The sequence below is a fragment of the Melospiza melodia genome, chromosome 4, assembly GCF_035770615.1.
Source record: "Melospiza melodia melodia isolate bMelMel2 chromosome 4, bMelMel2.pri, whole genome shotgun sequence".
Lineage (NCBI taxonomy): Eukaryota > Metazoa > Chordata > Aves > Passeriformes > Passerellidae > Melospiza > Melospiza melodia.
In genome coordinates this window covers 79922027-79939641 of record NC_086197.1, presented here as the reverse complement: position 1 = coordinate 79939641, position 17615 = coordinate 79922027, and the positions used below count along the sequence as shown (strand labels likewise).

General features: G+C 38.2%; 1 protein-coding gene across 1 annotated transcript in view; it reads right to left on the bottom strand.

Moving 5' to 3' along the window:
• The window catches only part of CFTR (CF transmembrane conductance regulator), an 88389-nt gene that overhangs the window by 57206 nt on the left and 13568 nt on the right, over positions 1-17615 (bottom strand). Inside the window, exons 3-10 of the mRNA XM_063155325.1 lie at positions 15495-15606; positions 10462-10677; positions 9465-9554; positions 8003-8166; positions 7397-7522; positions 3367-3613; positions 968-1060; positions 240-422 (exon numbers count right to left, since the gene is read on the bottom strand). Coding sequence (XP_063011395.1) covers positions 240-422; positions 968-1060; positions 3367-3613; positions 7397-7522; positions 8003-8166; positions 9465-9554; positions 10462-10677; positions 15495-15606 — 1231 coding nt within the window. The remainder of the gene's footprint in view (positions 1-239; positions 423-967; positions 1061-3366; positions 3614-7396; positions 7523-8002; positions 8167-9464; positions 9555-10461; positions 10678-15494; positions 15607-17615) is intronic.

The window sequence follows — 17615 nt, the reverse complement described above, 5'->3', positions numbered from 1 at the left end:
TTTCTATTACAAAAAATATCCTGCAAACTCTATCTCAGAGTGGCCGCAGTATAAAACTTCAAGCAACTATTTCAGTGAAACTTGCAGATTATCCATAATTTTTCCTGCAGCCATCATTTCTGTAGCAAGCACAGGATAGCAAGAATACAGTAAAAATAGAGGTAACAATACAGGTAACAACACAGTATTAGTCCTTACAGTTATTAGGACTCTAATTGAACCAGCAGAAACAGAAATACCTTGCCTGCTCCAGTAGATCCAGAAACAGCCAATAGCTGCCCCTTCTCAATCTTGAAATTTATGTCCTGAAGAACAGGGGAGGCATGAAGGGGAAAATTATTGAAGAAGAGATTTCTGTCAGTGCTAGGAGCTTTGCTATTGTTGTTTTCCTGGTTTGCTTTTACAAATAGCTCTCCAATTCCCTGCAATGATATATATTTGATGTACATAAAAAATAAATAAAGCATGCATATACAGAGTATACATGTACAGATACACATCATGTATATCATACTATGGATTTAGGAAACATATGAACTTACTTTTCTCATGTTACTTTTCCTATCGATAAAATACTGATTATATTATTGAATATATATTTTTAATGTATATATTGGATTTATGCCAAAATTTGTGCACACAAACAAAATTTGCTTATTATAGAAGTGTTTTCCAATGTTTATACATGACATAGCCTGATCCTGTTTTTAGGCTGGCCGAAGTCAGTAATAACTACTTATTACAGGCCTTAACACTTATTAAAACGTTTCTCCCCAAGTTTCTCAATGTGTACAATTTGATATCATGCATTACTTACTTGCTAAGTATTCCTTACCTGCTGACAGCTGAAGCTAGTTAAAAAGAAAGAGTGTAGGCTGCTCTTTTTAGAGAGTGTCATAGCAAATATTAAAAAAAATATATATATACACACTCTGTGTTTTAATATAGTTTGTGTAAAAGTACCAACCTCATCCCAAAAAGCTGTTACTTTGTCCAGCTCAACCCCAGTGGTTGTTAGATTATACTCCAGAGCTTTATATTCTTTTTTCAGCAAGAAATCCTAGAAACACCATGAAAGCAGATGAAACAGTAAGGGACAAGGTCATATTGCACAAAGCAGTCTATATTTGCCTACACAGAGCACTAATATTTTTGGTGACACTTTTGCATCACAGTGCTTTCAGCAAGAGGCATAAATATAAATTATACAATATTTTTGGATGCAGAAGGAAATGTTTTTGAAACTACCAATTCTTTCATTGCTAGTGAAAACATAGCCATAAAGGTACTTGGTTCTGATTTAGAAACAATATCGAAACTTGGCACTTGTTTCACTTTCAGGACTTGTATCTGGCAAGATCATCCCTCTGAGTTTAACCCTTTGAAAATGAAGCTTTGGGTTTGGAGTAAGATGTAGAAGGTTGCACTCAGGTAAACAGTGAAACAAAGCAGCTACATGCTGGTATCTCCCTTTTCCAAAACTGCAAGAGTTTAAAAGAGTTGGAATGATCTTTTCACCAACAAAAATAAAAGGCAGATAATGATCCTGGCAAGTGCAGCACTGATGCAGTGTAATTTCAAATGACACAAGTTAGCAACCCAGTGCTCGTGTTGCCTTTTGGGATAGCATTAGGAAATAAAAGTAAGGCTGTGATAATGTAGGAAAGGCAGCCTCTCTATTCCATTATTTTATTAAGGTTATATAGTCTGTAGATATTGTCTCCTCCAAATTCTACTGTTTTTTTAAATTATTTCTAAGCAAATAGATCTACATGGGCAATACAATGGAAAACTTAAACCTCATGGAGAAATCAGTTCCCAGCAGTACACCTGCAAATTTCCCAAGTAGAACAAGAAGGGGGGCTCTGTTGGCATAACAATTAGGCAGCTGATTGAAAGGGCAGGAACTGAAAAACTGGAAGGTATGACACACATGATTGATGAAAAAAAAAAAAAGCTGTGCTTTCATAACAAAGGGGTCATCCAGTGGAGCTCCTGTAGCAGTGATAGTCAGAGATAGCACACTGATTCTGAAATGTCATGGTCTAAAAAACATGTGAAAATACAATAACCCAGGGGATACACCTGGCCTGGTCAACTCTCTAAACTGATGTGGAAATTAAATCAGAGAGGTGTGTGAGTGGCTTATTATTCTTATTTATGTTTCTCAAGACTAGTGAGACTAGTAAAGGACTTTGGTGTTCTGGGTCTCTGTCCTGTCTGTCTATGGGAACTATACTGAACCTGCCACAAAGAGATGATTATTTATGGGTTCTGGAGCACCCATTTGCTAATATCTCCAAAGACAAGCAAGCATTCAGTGAAATGAGGGCAATGATGTGACAACTGGGCTGGCCAGTCCTGTGACTGTGTCCAGGGCACTGGACATACTCTTCCAGGAAACAGGAGAGACAGGATATTTCCACTAATGCCTAGGGAATTTGAGAGCACTAGGAAAGCCTATAATGGAACCTAACAAAGCAGCCTTCTGAATGTCAAATGGAAAGGTTTGTAGCTAGATTTCTTGAATTTTCTGCCCAGTTGAAATCATAAAAATCCCACACCTACTTCTTATTCTAGACTGAGGTTCAGAAATCTGATTAAGAACTTTAGGTTCTGTATTAGTTATTTTTATCCCACTAAAAATGATAACATCTATGTTCTACAAAAAACCCCACATCTATAAATATGCAATGAAAAATGTCTAAGATTTCACCCCAAATAGTGTAAGAATTCTCTTCTAGGGAGTAATTTCAGAACAGCAGGTAAAAAATATAGGATTAATCAGAATCCACCCTGATTTTACTCTGCAGATAAGCCTCTCATGCTGGTGCATGAGCAATTGATCTCAGTAGGTAAGGTGGATAATAATTATTTGACTGGTACCTTAATTATGCTTGCTACTCATAATGAATGAGATGCACATTTGCATAAAATGCACAGTTTCCTGCTGCTGTTGTCACAAATGTCCAGAAAAAGAAGATCTGTGACTGCAGCTCCTGGAAGCTATGCTATATAAAACATGTACTAATTTTGAACTTCCTTTTCTGAAGGAAAAACACCTCTTAAGCACCACGTGAGTCATGATTTTATGAAGTTTCTTGTTCTGTAATGAGAATAACTAACTAAATGTCATGATTTAAAGAAAAAAAAAAGCAGCAAGCTGGTAGCATGAGACCTGTGTGATTATGCTGCCTGGGGAACAATATCAAGATTTATAATGACACTTCATGGTGTTCAGTCAAAGCAACATATATTCAAAAAGTCTGCATGGAGGCTGTGTGCTTTTGCTGATCAGCCGACAAGATAACACGATATGAAGAATTAGCTTACGTACTTGGGAAGATTTTAGTCTATGCACTGTACCTGTATTTTGTTTATTGCTCCAATAGAGTCATACCAGGTCTGCACAGAGCCGGGAAACTGCCTGGTCACTGTCATTCGAAGAACAATGCAGAAGGAAATGGTGGTGAATATTTTTCGGAGAGTAATTCCTTTAATCACAGCATACGGAAGCACAGCCAAGAACACCACAAAAAAGCCTGAGAAGAAGAAGGCTGAGCTGTTGAAATATCTCACATAAGCAGCTTTTCGGGTAAGCTTCAATTCAGTTCTGTTAAAAAAAAAAATAAAAAGTACAAATAATTAGTGTAGGATTTCACAGTTTACAACTTACAAATATTTTGGATGGAGGTGTTGGCATAACAATTAACTCAGGTTCACTCATCCTTCTTCTTTTCTAGAATTGCAACTAAAAGTAAGACTCCAAATTATTTCTGGGCCTAAAATATCATTAGAGTCAAATTTTGACATCAATGTTCAGAGATGTCAGACAAAGTAACAATAATCTGTCATGATTTACATACTGAATAAACCACAAGCCTCTACAATTCCTGGCACAACAAACCGCAAGCACCTAACACTGTGGTATGTGATGTACTCCCAGAATCATCATCCCATACTCATTTAGATGCATAATTCCTATAGAAAAAAGATACTTTGAAACGCAAGATTTGCTAAATGTTATCTTAGAAAAACCTTACAATAGACAATCTGATTATAAGGCCATCTTCTTTTGCATGGCAAGCTACTAATGGCTGTGAATTAGGATGCCACTTAACCTCAGTTTGAAGAGGTGGAAGGCAGGGAGTCTGCTCTCCACACTCTTTTCTCCATGTCAGCTCACTCTACAGAGAGGCTTACTGACTCCTGTGCAGCCAGGAATGCAATCAGTGATTACTTCTAGCTGTTTCCACAAGGTCCATACATCTTATAGCAAGCTATTAAATAAGAAGATAAATAATCCAAGGGATATAAGTGGTTTTCTGAGTTGATAGCTCTAACTCACAGTGCTGCAGATTTCTGTTGACTGCTCTCATTTTGATCCTGTTCAGTTCACAACCCTCAGGTGCCCTGCAGCTGTTTTACCTGGACAGAAGCACCTCTGCTGCTGCAGCAGAGCAGTTGCTCTCCTGCTAGAGCAATTAACTGGGGCTAGAAATGGTACAAGCCCCAAGATGCCCATTCACTGGGTGAGTGCTGACCACTGGAGTACAGTGCAGAAGTTTGCAGTCACATTGCTGATGGCAATATCTGGTGTTGCAAGGCTGAGCATCACAACCTTTATGTGTCTTCTCATATTGACCCAGTGTCTTTATTTCTTGTTAAGTCTGTATTTCACAAGAGAAGCATGAATAAAGTAGCCAGATGTGCAAGTTATCACCATGATAGAGTTACTGCCTGGGAGAAAGGGCCTTGTAAGTCCCTCCAGAGCTTGCATGAAACTGCCAGCGGCAGCACAAAATAAGGATAAAAAAGATTTTGGGACTTGGTGCTCATCCATTCACACATAAATGTCTGGCTAGAAGCTATCAAAAAACCCCTCAGTTCTGAAGAACACAGCCCTACTCCAAAGAGGGAAAATGAAAGCACTAGCACCTTTTTCAGTATCCCAAGCATGAATGACAGACTGATGCAGCCGCAAGCAAAAGTTTCCCAGAGGTGGTCCTGTCTGTAATACAGACTTGAAAGCTCTGTAGACAACACACTTACTTGAGACAGGTCTTGCTGATGCAACATGGGGTCTTTGAAAAGAGATGTAAGCGACCCTATGAGCCTTGTGCATATACAGAGTGTAGACCAGTGTAGGCCTGGTTTTGGAGTGGTGCTGCAGGAACCAGCGCTAATACATAAGCTTGAGATCCTTTGCTTAGTATAAAGATGTGTCTCTACTGGCAAAGTGCAGACACTTCCAGCCTTCACCTTCTCCTGGGCTATGCTGTGGTTCACAGGAACAGTTTGGTGGGGTGGTTTTTTTCTTCTCTGAATACATTGCATAGCCAATAAGAGTGCAGGTATGTTTATTCAGGCACCTGTTATGAACAATTATTTTCAGTGCAGACTTAAGAGGGCACAGAGCAGACAGCCTGTATTTGGTGTCTTTGAAGCAGATTAAACTGGCTTGTATCAGAAAATGCCAGCATGCCAAAATGGTTTTGTGATGACTGAGTTGTAACACACTGGCTAAAACACAGACATGGCTTCAAACGCAAGGTCTTGTTTCCTAGCAGCTTAACAAGCCAAAAGACTGGGAGATCCTGCAGAGCTGCTTCCACAAGCCAAATTCAATTGAAACTCTGATATTCCTGAGTTGACTTGCTCTGGTGATGTCTTCACTGAGTGACCTGCTGGATGACTTAAAAAAATTATGGAAGAATCATAGAATTATATGATGGTTTGGGTTGGAAGGGACCTTAAAGATCATCCAGTTCCAAACCCTCCAGCCATAACCAGGGACACTTTCCAGCAGAACGGGCTGCTCCAAGCCACATCCAGCCTGACCTTGAACGCTGCCAGGGATGGGGCATCCACAGCTTTACTTGGCAACCTCTGCCAGTGCCTCAACACCCTCACAGGGAAGAATTGCTTCCTAATATCTAATCTAAATCCATCCTACTTCAGTTCAAAGCCATTCCCCTTTGTCCTATCACTATGTACCCTTGCAAAACATCCCTCTACTAATTGCTTGTAGACTCCCTTCAGGTACTGGAAGGCCATAATAAGGTTTATCCACTGCCTTTTCTTCTCCAGGCTGAATAATCCCAATTATCTCAGCCTCCCTTCATAGAAGAAGTACTCTGATCTCGCAATATTGCTTGCATTCTTGCCTTTTAAAAATCCATGTTTCATACAGTAACTCCAGCATCACAAAATTTACTGTAAATCATTATAGAAAATATAGCTAATAAAATAACAGTCCAATTTCCAGGTTTCTGTGTCCAGTTTGTGAACTACAATTTATTTAATTAATTTCTAGAGGATTTGCTAGCATGATGTGCTCTCAAATTTCCTAAAAGCAATACATATGACTAAGTGACATCAGGGTAATAAAAAATACTAGTTCTATCCTTGAGCTAGCACTCATGACCTGGATTCAGACTGAGTTTCTCTGATTGTTTATAGTAAATAATTACAAATTTTAATGGTAAAGAACACTTCACTTTCCCTGGATTGTCTTTCAGAAAGCAGCTGAACAAGAAGGTGTTTGTGGGACAATATAATTTTATGTCTGTTATTTACATGATAATATGACACTTATATTTCTTTTATTTTCCCAATCACACACCTGGCACAGAATTTTATTTCTCTGTAAAAGACTAAACAAACACAGAGGACACATGGGAGAGTTTTCATGCAGCGTCACCCATCAATAAATGTGACACTTCTCCTCCCTCTCCCCTGAACTCCTTGCCCATAACAAAGACTTCCTTCTCACAGGTCTCAGCTAACTTTTACCTCCTTTCTCCTTCAGGTCTGGTAGTTGCAGTTCAATCCTTATATTAATTGAGAAGATAAGCTTTCTACAAGGCCATCTACAGACAATAAATGTTAATGTAAATGTGCAGGATAAGTACATGGATCTAATTTACTCCTTCCACAGATTGCATGCAAATTTTATAGCCAGCTTTATTGCATTTCTCAGAAAATGGCTGCACAGGATTTGCATTGTTTCCTCCACCACAGAACAGGGACGTCTGTTAAGCCTTAAGTAACTGGCACAAAAGGGCTTTTTATTTTAAGATGAGGACAGGGCTGGCCAGAAACAAACACAGATCCCACAATTGTTTTACCTGCGCAAACTAACCACTGAAACATCGTTAATACAAATGAGGAAGTAAACAAAAAAATTCTTTTAAAAATCTCACCTCCATAGTAAACTTAAAAAAAAAAATGGGAAAAACCCCAAGCTGCAGTGTGGGAATGCATGGTTAGTTTATTGAGGATTAATAGTTGTTGCTTTACTTCTTAACTAACATGATCACAGATGATGTTCATAGACACCTAATTTTTTTTTCTGAGCACATAAAAAATTTGTGTAATAAATGAGTACACTTACTCACGGATGTTTTCAATCATTTTTTCCATTGCATCTTCCCAACAATAGGCTTTAACTGATTGTATATTTTCAATTATTTCTGAGGTGATGACAAGTCTCTCATTGATTTTTCCAGCTCTCTTATTCCTACAAAGTAAAAAGACAGTAGGTCAATCTTCATCTTTTTCATCCTGTATAGGCAGCTTTCATCCCATTATATCATATGAAAAGAGCTTCTATATATGTCTCTGCTTAAAATGTTTATTTTAACAGAATTATTATGGAGAATATAGAAGAAATTATTAGAAATCCAATAATTGTTTCAAAAGGAGAAAATACAAACTCTAAAAAGAATGGATCAAGTAACAAACAAGAAGTTTTAATTCTAAAAATTCTAGATTTAATGCTAAATCTAATTTTAACACTATTTGCTCCATGCTAGATTTTTAATATTTTTAAGTTTAGATACCTGGTCCTACAGAAATTTTGTCTGTAACTTTCCCTACACAGAAAGCACTCATCCTACGTAATGTCCTAACCAGAGTCCTTTAATCAAGTGGTAGAAACTTCTTAAAACCAATGTGTTTCAGGAAAATATTTTGAAATATTTTAAAACATTCTTGTCACCTGTATTTCATCATCATTTGTCCCAGCCAGGCTTGGAATAAGACCATGACTATTAGAAAAGCAAGTCCAGAAAATGCAGAAGCTTCTAACATATCCCAGAGCAATCCCATCAGCAGTGCCACTTGTAATGGTGCAATCCACACAAAATGAGCCAGAGCAAGACCCTATGGAAGGCCACAGTAGAATAAAAATGATGAAAATTAGAGGTGCGCTCTGAAAACTGCATGAAAAGGAAGGAGTCAATAAAGTGACACTTTGAAAAATACATTGAAGAGTGGTACAAATATTTCCAGTAGAAAAACAACTTTATAAAGGAGGATTGGTGATCCTGAGTACATAGCATTCTGGGTGTTAATTATGATGACAGTGCAGCAATACATATACATTTCATGCCTAAGCTTTGATTTTTCTAAGGCAAAGTTCAATCTGCAGCTGTCTATTTGTTATGTATATGCATGAGGAAAAGTCACAGCTTTGTAAAAGTAAATGGAATTTGGCATCAATGCTGGCTTTTTCAACCACTGGGAGATGAAAAAAATACTTGTAAGAATCTTCTGAGTATTTTAATCTGATACAGAAGGCAAGTATTACTTTGGTGAAGAGATGAGTGTTGTATGAACACAACTAGTTCAATGCAGTTGCAATTCAGGAGATTTTGGAGTGAACCCTGTGATCAGGGGCACAGGGTGTGTGTTAGTGCAGCTGCACTGCTGCAAGGACAGAGCCCTTGTCCTAACTTGTGCAGCACCAGCTGACTCTACTCTGTACAGTCATGCAGTGCTTCATAAATGCACCCTGCAGCTCCAGCCATGTGTCTACAGTCTCTCTGATCTTGTGTCTTTCAAGGGAGGCAAATCATATCCTACCAAAGGGCCAATTAAGCACACTTGAAGAACAGAAGTTCATGGAGTTTCCAGTTTCTAAAGGCATTAGCAGGGATTTGCTGTAGTCTCTAACAAAAAGAAGTTTTACAGAAGTCTCTCTAAGGCAGATGTCTGACTTCCTAACAGTCTTACATGAACAATCGCTTTTTAGTGGACTGGGTAATAATAGGAGCAGGAGGTTAAACCTCATTGCTTGATCAATGACAGAAATGGACTGAATCACCTTAGTAAAAAAATACAGTCATCAGGAAGTAGGATGTAAGGGTTGAACCAGCAAGTTCTATGAAGCTGTTTAACAACAGTTAGTCTCACTGGACTGAAGAACAAACATGTTTTTATAAGGTAACTGCTTTTTAGGTTTCCTCTTCTAATCAGCATAGGAGATAAAGTATGAGAATGAGCATTTCTATGGCTATGTGCTAACATATTTCCTTAAGGTAATGAATGAGTATTTTGTCTACAATGAGCACTCAGGGCAGTTCTCCATTTTTGCTCCTTCCTTCCTCAATATCTGTCATGAACAGCTTGACATTGGTATTTGATGGATCATCAAGTGAATTAAACAACCTATGACGCACCTCATCAAACTTGTTCAGGTTGTTGGAGAGAAGACTGACCAATTGTCCAGTACTTATTTTATCTAGAACTCTGCTTGACAGCTTTAGGATCTGTAAAAGAAAACAAAACCATAGAAAATTGTCATCTAAGTTATTTCCATAAAACACAATAAATAAAGATAAAAATAATAAGCAATTATGCAGCAGTGTAAGTAATAATCCACTTATTTGTTTGTGCTGTAAAGAAAGTCTCATTAAACTTGTTATTTATGTCACTTGAATTCAATATAACCATTAAATTGCTTTAAAAATATTGATGTATTGACCTAGTCCTTCTTTTCTGTTGAATATTTTATAGATATAGATATATATGCAAATGCAAGTTTTAATTAAGCACACATGCTGTGTGCTGCTGTGCATCCTTAAAAATCTCCTACTGTTGCCTCTCTTGAAAAATATTTTTGAAAGATGCTTTCACAGTGAGCTTTATACTAGAATAACTAACATGTTTGTTTAAATTATCTTCTTTGGGCATTTCTTAAAAAAAGAAACTTTAAATCTTTGTATTTTTGAGCATGTGATGGGTCAGTATCTGTTGACTTTTCATGCTATAACGATGTTACACAGTATCAGTCAAACTTAATCCCTTTAATGACACATTTTTTGTTTAAGTTTTCACCTTTAATTCTCTTTTGAAGATATTCTTTAGCCACCAGCATGTTGTTCTTCCTCTGCAGTACACATTTTTAACAGGAGCACAGTGGTAAAACAATAAAAGCATCTAACCACATATGCAGCACGTCTGAACTCACAGAGGCTGATTTCAGTCCAACCAGCTGTAGACAGGTATTTAATTCTTTGGACTGGGAAACTGAGAGCTGTCAGAAACTGTTAGCCACATTATCCTTCCGTGTAATTTGTGTACCTTAACAAAACTATCAATCTTTCAACCAACTAGTCTAAAAGTTACATAGAATACAGACAGAGGCTTGGCTTTGGGTGTACATGAAACAATTACCTTCTTATAAATCAAGCTAAACATAGCTATCCTCATTTGCATTCCAATGTGATGAAGACCGAATATAGCAGGGTGGATAAGCAGTGTTCTCACAACAAAGAGGAGGCACAAGCCAATGCCCAGGTAGTAGGCTATGGATCTTTCATCAGAGTTGTCTGGGTCATAGGAAGCTATTATTCTCCCCAGCAGAAGGGGCTGCACAGCTTTGGTGACTTCCTGTAGAGAGAAACAAGAAAAGTAATTTTGGTCAGCAGTTGGTTCATTTTTTCCAAAATGGTTAACATTTCAATTCAGAGTCCCACCAAACAAGATTTGAAGTCTTATGTCTTAAATGAGGAAGTCAGGCCTGTTTGCTCTGCAAACCACAGAAAGTTGCAGTAGCTGCACAGGAGAACAGACAACTCACTGCTATCTAAGTCTGTGATGCTTCTGCAATTGCACCAAAGCAAATCTGGCTTGTAAATTTTGTTTAATCATTTTCTACAAAAGTGACAACTGAGATCAGCTTCCACATTTACTTTACAGAGTTGTAATGGATTAGCCATATCATATGACTGAATCTAGTTTATCAGGCTGGAGCTCTGTTTTGGCCCTAGGGAGCAGTTCTCGCTGAACTTTACTGGACCTACAGGACAAGGGAAGCCTCAGAACTACCAAAATTAACCCTACCATTCTCACAAGACAGTGAGAATATAGCTAAAACCAAAAATAAATGGAAATTGGAACAGAATAAAAATATAAATAATTGGATCATCTACTAAACAGTTCTAGACACTGTATCCAGTTTTGTAACAAAAGCAGGAGGAGAGGAAGTAAATGGTAGAGGAAGCAAGTTTAATAAAGGTTCCAGAGAGAAAGTATTGGAGGCCCCAGCCATTCCCATCCAGGGATGAGCAACAGGATAGAAAACCAGGGTAGGAGAGGAGAAAGAGGTAAGGTCAAACCACTAAACTGCAAGGTATCCGAATGACTTGCTAAAGCCCTGACTTTACTTTAGTCTGCTATTACATTTGTCCTCAGACTCCTTTTCAATTGCAATAAACTCCACCAGTGTTACCTCACCTTTGCCTTCCATTTCCCTCCCTGCCTCATCATTCTCATACTTTCACTCCTCTAACCTCATTTTTTCCATCTCTGCCTCTTGCCTTTCTTTACCCAGTCTTTCTCCAAGAACTGCAAATATCACCTGTGTGCTGTGGTTAACCTTTTGCTTCATCTACTGCATGAGCTTCAGAGGGACATGAAGAAGTATGTCCCCCTTTGCTTCACTGTTATGCTCAGTTTAAAAATACATATGAACTCCTTATTCTTCTTTCTGTAGTGTTGCAGCAGACAGCACCTGATACTTCCAGAGTAACAAGAAATTACTAAATTCTTCTGTACAGAGCTGTGTTAAATTCTGCCCAAAAGTTGCCAGTACTGCCTTCCAGATGAAAACCACACAGACCACCATAGAGACTCAGAAGGGAACTGGTGAAGTTCAGCTGTAATTGAAGCTCTACTGTGATAAATAGATTGGGAAAAACACCTTTAGCTTTTTTTTTTTCCCCTTCTCCTTTGGGTTCTCTTATACAAAAGCAATCACAGGTACTTCTATAACCTGGACTGTAATCCCTTTTGAATGTTACTATTGGTGGAGCTGATTTCATTACTCACTTTTTCCACAGAAGAGGTAGAATTTTACATCTTTAACAGCATACCTGTACCATGTGCTACATTACCCAAATTACCCACCCTGCTGTGTATCTGGAGCCAGCTTTGACAAAGACTTCAGTGTTATTAGTGGGCAAAGGGAGGAGTGTTTATTAAAAAACACATGACCCAAGACAGCTGTGCTTAGACCATATGCATCCCAAAGCATCGAACCAAGACTCCCCAAAACTCATAAAATACAAAACAGTCACCTCTCAAGGACAATATAGTGTTTTCATATTCTTGGAGATTCCAAGATAAGCTTTTCTATATCAGCTTAAAATAGCAACATTTTTTTGTGTGTTTACTTTTATTCAAGTGAAAATTACATGTTCTGCTGCTGTGTTTGTTGTGACTATAAATGTGTTGCATACATTCCAAGCTTGCTGGGAAAAAAGAAGATTTACAGACTAGAATAGTGGCTGGCAACAAGCCAAGTCATACACTATTTCATGGGGCATAAAAGTCCACTGGTTTACAATAGAGATTTATCAGCTTGCTTACCAATTATCTAGTCTACATACAAATCAAAGCACAACTGCCTGGTTTTCATTTCTCCTTTTGTAAATTCAAAATTACCTACTGATATAAATATGAAACTGATTAAAACAACCTGCCTAAAAAAAAGAATGGAATTTGTACACCTAAGAGAAAATTCTATTTTCAAGATTCATATTTTGCCTTTGCCTGTCCTTATTCTCCTCTCTGCATTCATCATAGGCCACCGAGAAACCCGTAAGTGTCCCCCTCACAATAATCTTAACTAAAAGAATAAAGATTATGAAGAGAAATGAGATTATGACACAGCACATTGTGCTAATCTGACCTGGTATGATTATTCTTATGCAACAGCAAGTTTTATGTTAGGTGTATCCCCCATATGTTGAAACACTCTGCATTTGAAGACAATAATGCCCATCTCTTCTTTGGCACACGGCCAAGAAGCACTTCCCTCCCTGCCTCCTCACTCACACCCGTGACCCATATGCAAGAACTTCAGGAAATCCTCATTAGGGTCCCTTGGGATATGATACTAAAACCACTTCTAAGTTAATGTTAGCAGCTGTTGTGCCTGAGTAGAAATATAAATTTCATTACAATATATATAAGACCAAAATACAAACAGAATCAAATTGATCCTCACAGCAAAGTACCTAGTTGGCTAATTGCTATCAAGCTAAAAAGCAAGATTTTTGTTTCACCACCATAACACCTTTTCTTTATATTGTAAGACTCATATTCTGAACAGGGTGAAGGACGGAAACCATCTCAAACAGCAGGAGAGCAGAGACATTAAGTGAAGTAACCCAACATGCCTAACATAACACTATTTATGAGGGGGAGATGTATTACTCTAGGGGGCCAGAGCACAAGTGTCCACCCTGCAATAACATCATTACCTACAGTGCATCAGGGACAAGGGAGATCTGGAAAAAAGGCTAGACTTAATGAGAGCAAAGCTGTGATGCCAGCTGAAAGGACAACTCCACAAACAGCAGGGATGTCAGCACACTTTAAACTTCAGTCCAAGAAAGATGCCATGAAAGTGGCTCAGAGATTAGACAAGAAAAGAGCTGAAAGGAAAATGAAGTTCAAAAGAACACACAACTTGGTTACACCTATGCCAGTACGGCACAACATCCTGTCCCCTTTCAAATTTATGGCAAAGCTCCCATTAATTTCCTTGAGCAAGGCCTGCAAAGAACACCAGCAGCTTTAGGAGCAATTTGGTTTTTTTACAATTCCTCTTTCAATAAAATGAAGTTGCTTTAAATAAAATGAACACTAATGGTAATGCAATCAAGAATTTAAACTATGATTTAATCTTTCCATGTTCATTGCGGAAGGTGCAGGTTCATTTATGACATATTTAATTGCACATGTCTGTGATTTCTTAAAGAAATTAAAAAAAAAATCATACAACCAAAGAATATGATTCAAAAATCCTTGATTTCTTGTTCTGTCCTCACCTCATCTAAAATTGTACTCCATTAAAAAAGTGCACAAAGAGAAATCAACCCTGCACATGCATGCCCACACACATTGCCTAAACTTTGGGAAAGAGTGTTATCCTCCAGAGTGCCTGCAAAAGCAGTTCTGAGGCACTGCTTAAACTTATCCTTAAACAGTGCCTTGGACACTGCTTAACTTTAGCAGGAATGCATTAGTGCAAAGGTTCTGGCTGGCAGACTCTGCAGGAAGAGCTGTTACAGTGCGTGGTAGCTGCATTTGTAGAACCATTTTGTTGGGTTTTTTTAAAAGCAAACCTATCATGAATAAGGAGTTGCTGGCTTGGTGAGTAAAAAAAAAAATCTAAAGGCAGTAGTGAGATCACAGGAACACATAAAAGACATTGAGACATCCCTATTGAGTAGGGATCTGCAAATACAAGATGTCATCCCAAAGAAGAGCTGACAAAAGTGACAAAGGAGTAGAGAGAGAACAGTTACCATGCAGCTCCTTACATAGCAAGAGGCCCTGTCCCAGACAGATAACTGCCTTACCTGGACAAAGACAACTTAGGGCCCAGTATCCAAAGGGTGCCTCCTGACACTATGCTACCCCCTGCATCCAGCAAAGAATGGAAACTCTCCTTAGCCTTCCTTTTGCTGCCAATTTATAGAAACCACTTGGTTTTTGTTGGTTTTTTTGGGTTTTTTTCTTTTTCTACTGTAAACTACAGTGCTCAAATTTGTTAAAATTTGGCTTTAGCCCGCCCAATTTTCTCCCTACATAACCTCACAACTTCCTTTTAGTCACAGATTGCTTGCCCCTCCTTACAGAGGTGATACACTCTCTTTTTTACTACTAAGTCCCAGAAATTTGTCTGCAACGCATATTTAACGAGCATATTGCTTAACAGCAATTTTCAGATTTACAGTCTGGCTATATACCTAGTGAAATACCATTAGCAATAAATTATTTTCACATTTTATTAAATAAAATTATTTTCACAGTTCTTAACCCCAGTGATAGGATTGTCAAACAAAGAGGTGGCATTTGGTAAGTCAAGGTAATCCTACCTAACACGTTGGAAAGGTGATAAACGTAATCAGTTCAGGCTTTCACATCAAGCTCCTGATCACACACTTGGGAGCACTAACAGCACTGGAAACACTAGAGACATTTTAAAACTATTATGTATCTTTTAATTATATTAAGATATTATCAGAAAATTCCTTTTTAAATGAAAATACATCTCTGTATTTATCACCTTTGTAAGCAATTCACAGAGGAAAAATATGTAGCTATTCACAATACTCTATTAATTTAACAGTCCCTAAAACTTGGATCTATGTAAGGAACACTAAAAGCTTACTGAAGTGGAGAACAATTCTTACCGCTAAATATAAAATTATTCCATAGAACGTAAATTTCCAGAAAAAACATCGTCGCAGAGCATTGATGAGTTTGGGTTTCTTCTCTGAAGTTGCTAGCTCTCTGTCCCATTCTCTGAAAAGAAACCAAAACCAGAACTATTAAGTTGCATGAGCAAATACCTGAGTCTATGGCTGTGACATACTTCAATTCATTCAAATATATCCAAGGAGATTTAGCTAAGGTGGCTAAGGAAAGAAAGCTTTGCAGAAACCCCAAGAATCTGGCCTTCATGGACTTGATAAATCAATAGAAGTTCAAACCCAGTTCAGCCACATATTTGGTAGTTTTAAATACTTGGTCATACATCACCCTGCAGGGAATTACTTCATGAAAAGGTGGCATTGTATGTTTTAAAGAAACCTGCTGTACTTAAAACCAGAGTACAATAATAGGCAAATAAACGTTTTGGAGCTTTTCCAGTCTGCAAAAACACACCAACAAAGCATCAAAAATGTGACTTTTCTATTGCACAGCACTATTTTAAACCTTGTTGCTGGGACAGTAGCTTTCTTTTCAATAATAAATTGTAGACCAGAAGCAATGCTGTATGCAGAGAACATTTGTTTTGTCAAAATTCAATTCACAGATTAAAACACTCCAGAGAATATCCTCAACTAATTATATTATCAAATTTTCAACAGAATATTTGATAAACAGAATATTTCATTTATAAACTATCAGAACACATTTAGCATACCAACGTTCTCTATAAATTCCACTGGTTGATATCGGTTATGGAGAGACAGGGACAACTGAACTGGATCAGAAGCTGATTTTTATTGAGAATACAAAGCGTTTATAAATGGTTTTATAGTAGGGTACTTATATAGGATTCTATTTTTGGTAACAATTTCCCATTGGTTACATATTCTTCAGGACATCAGTTACCTGGTAATCATGACAAAGTTTCATAACATGTCTCTTGGTCACTTCTACCCCAGGGAGCAGTTATCTCTGTCTGTCTCTCCCATGGTTTCTGCTTGATCAGGCCTAAGATATCAGGCTGCTTTATCAGTTCCATTTTACCCTCTATTTTATCTCCCATAGGTTGGAATACTTACGCCACACTGCAATTAAAATTGATTGGATTGGGACAACAGTGCAGATGTAAGCTGCCCTGGAACATAGTGAAAGCTACAACGTCAGTTGGACAAGAAGGAATGGGCTTAAGCACCTCTGTTGTAAGAGTTAGTCACAAGTGCAGCACAATTTCTAAATTAGGACCCACTGAAATTGGGTAAACAAGAATGGAAACCTAAATGAGGTAAGTCAGAGTATGATTTCTGCAGAAACAATTAGTCTGTCAAGAGTGGTATCAAAGGAAATTAAGAATGTTATTTCATTGAAGAAAAAATAAACCAAGGTTTTACAAGGTTATTTTGGGAAGAAAGAACAGTATTTCTGCTGTCTCCCTTTTCAGTGAACCAACACTGATACTCTGAGTCTAGCCTTGCTGAAATTGTGCAGGATCTGTTGCTCCTGCTGGATCCCTACAAATCTATGGTGCCTAATGGGATTCATTCAAGAATCCTCAAAGACATGGCTGATGTCAGCAAAATCTCTCTCAATTTTTTAGCAGTCTTGGGAATCTGGAGCAGTCCTAGCTGACCAGAAAACACTGGCCCTGTTTTCAAGAAGGGCAAGAAGGAGGACCCCAGAAAATCCAGGCCTGTCAGTCTCACTTCAGTGCCCAAAGTTATGGAGAAGATTATTCTGGGAAGTATTGAAAAACACCTGAAAGACTGGTTACAGCCAGCATAGCTTCAGGAGTGGAAACCTGATTTCCTTTCATGACAAGGTAACCCCACCCAGCTGACCAAGGGAAGCCAATTGATGTAATCCCTTTGGATTTCAGCACAGATTTGATACTGTCTGTCACAGGATCCTTCTGTACAAAATGTCCAGCACTCAGCTGGATAAACACTTTATGTGATGAGTGAGCAACTGGCTCATGAGTCAGGCCCAAAGGGTTACAGTGAATGGGGTGACCTCAGACTGGTGACCTGTCACCAGTGGGGCTCCACGGGGCTCCATCCTTGGCCCTGTACCTTCAACATCCTCACATGACTTGGACATTGTAC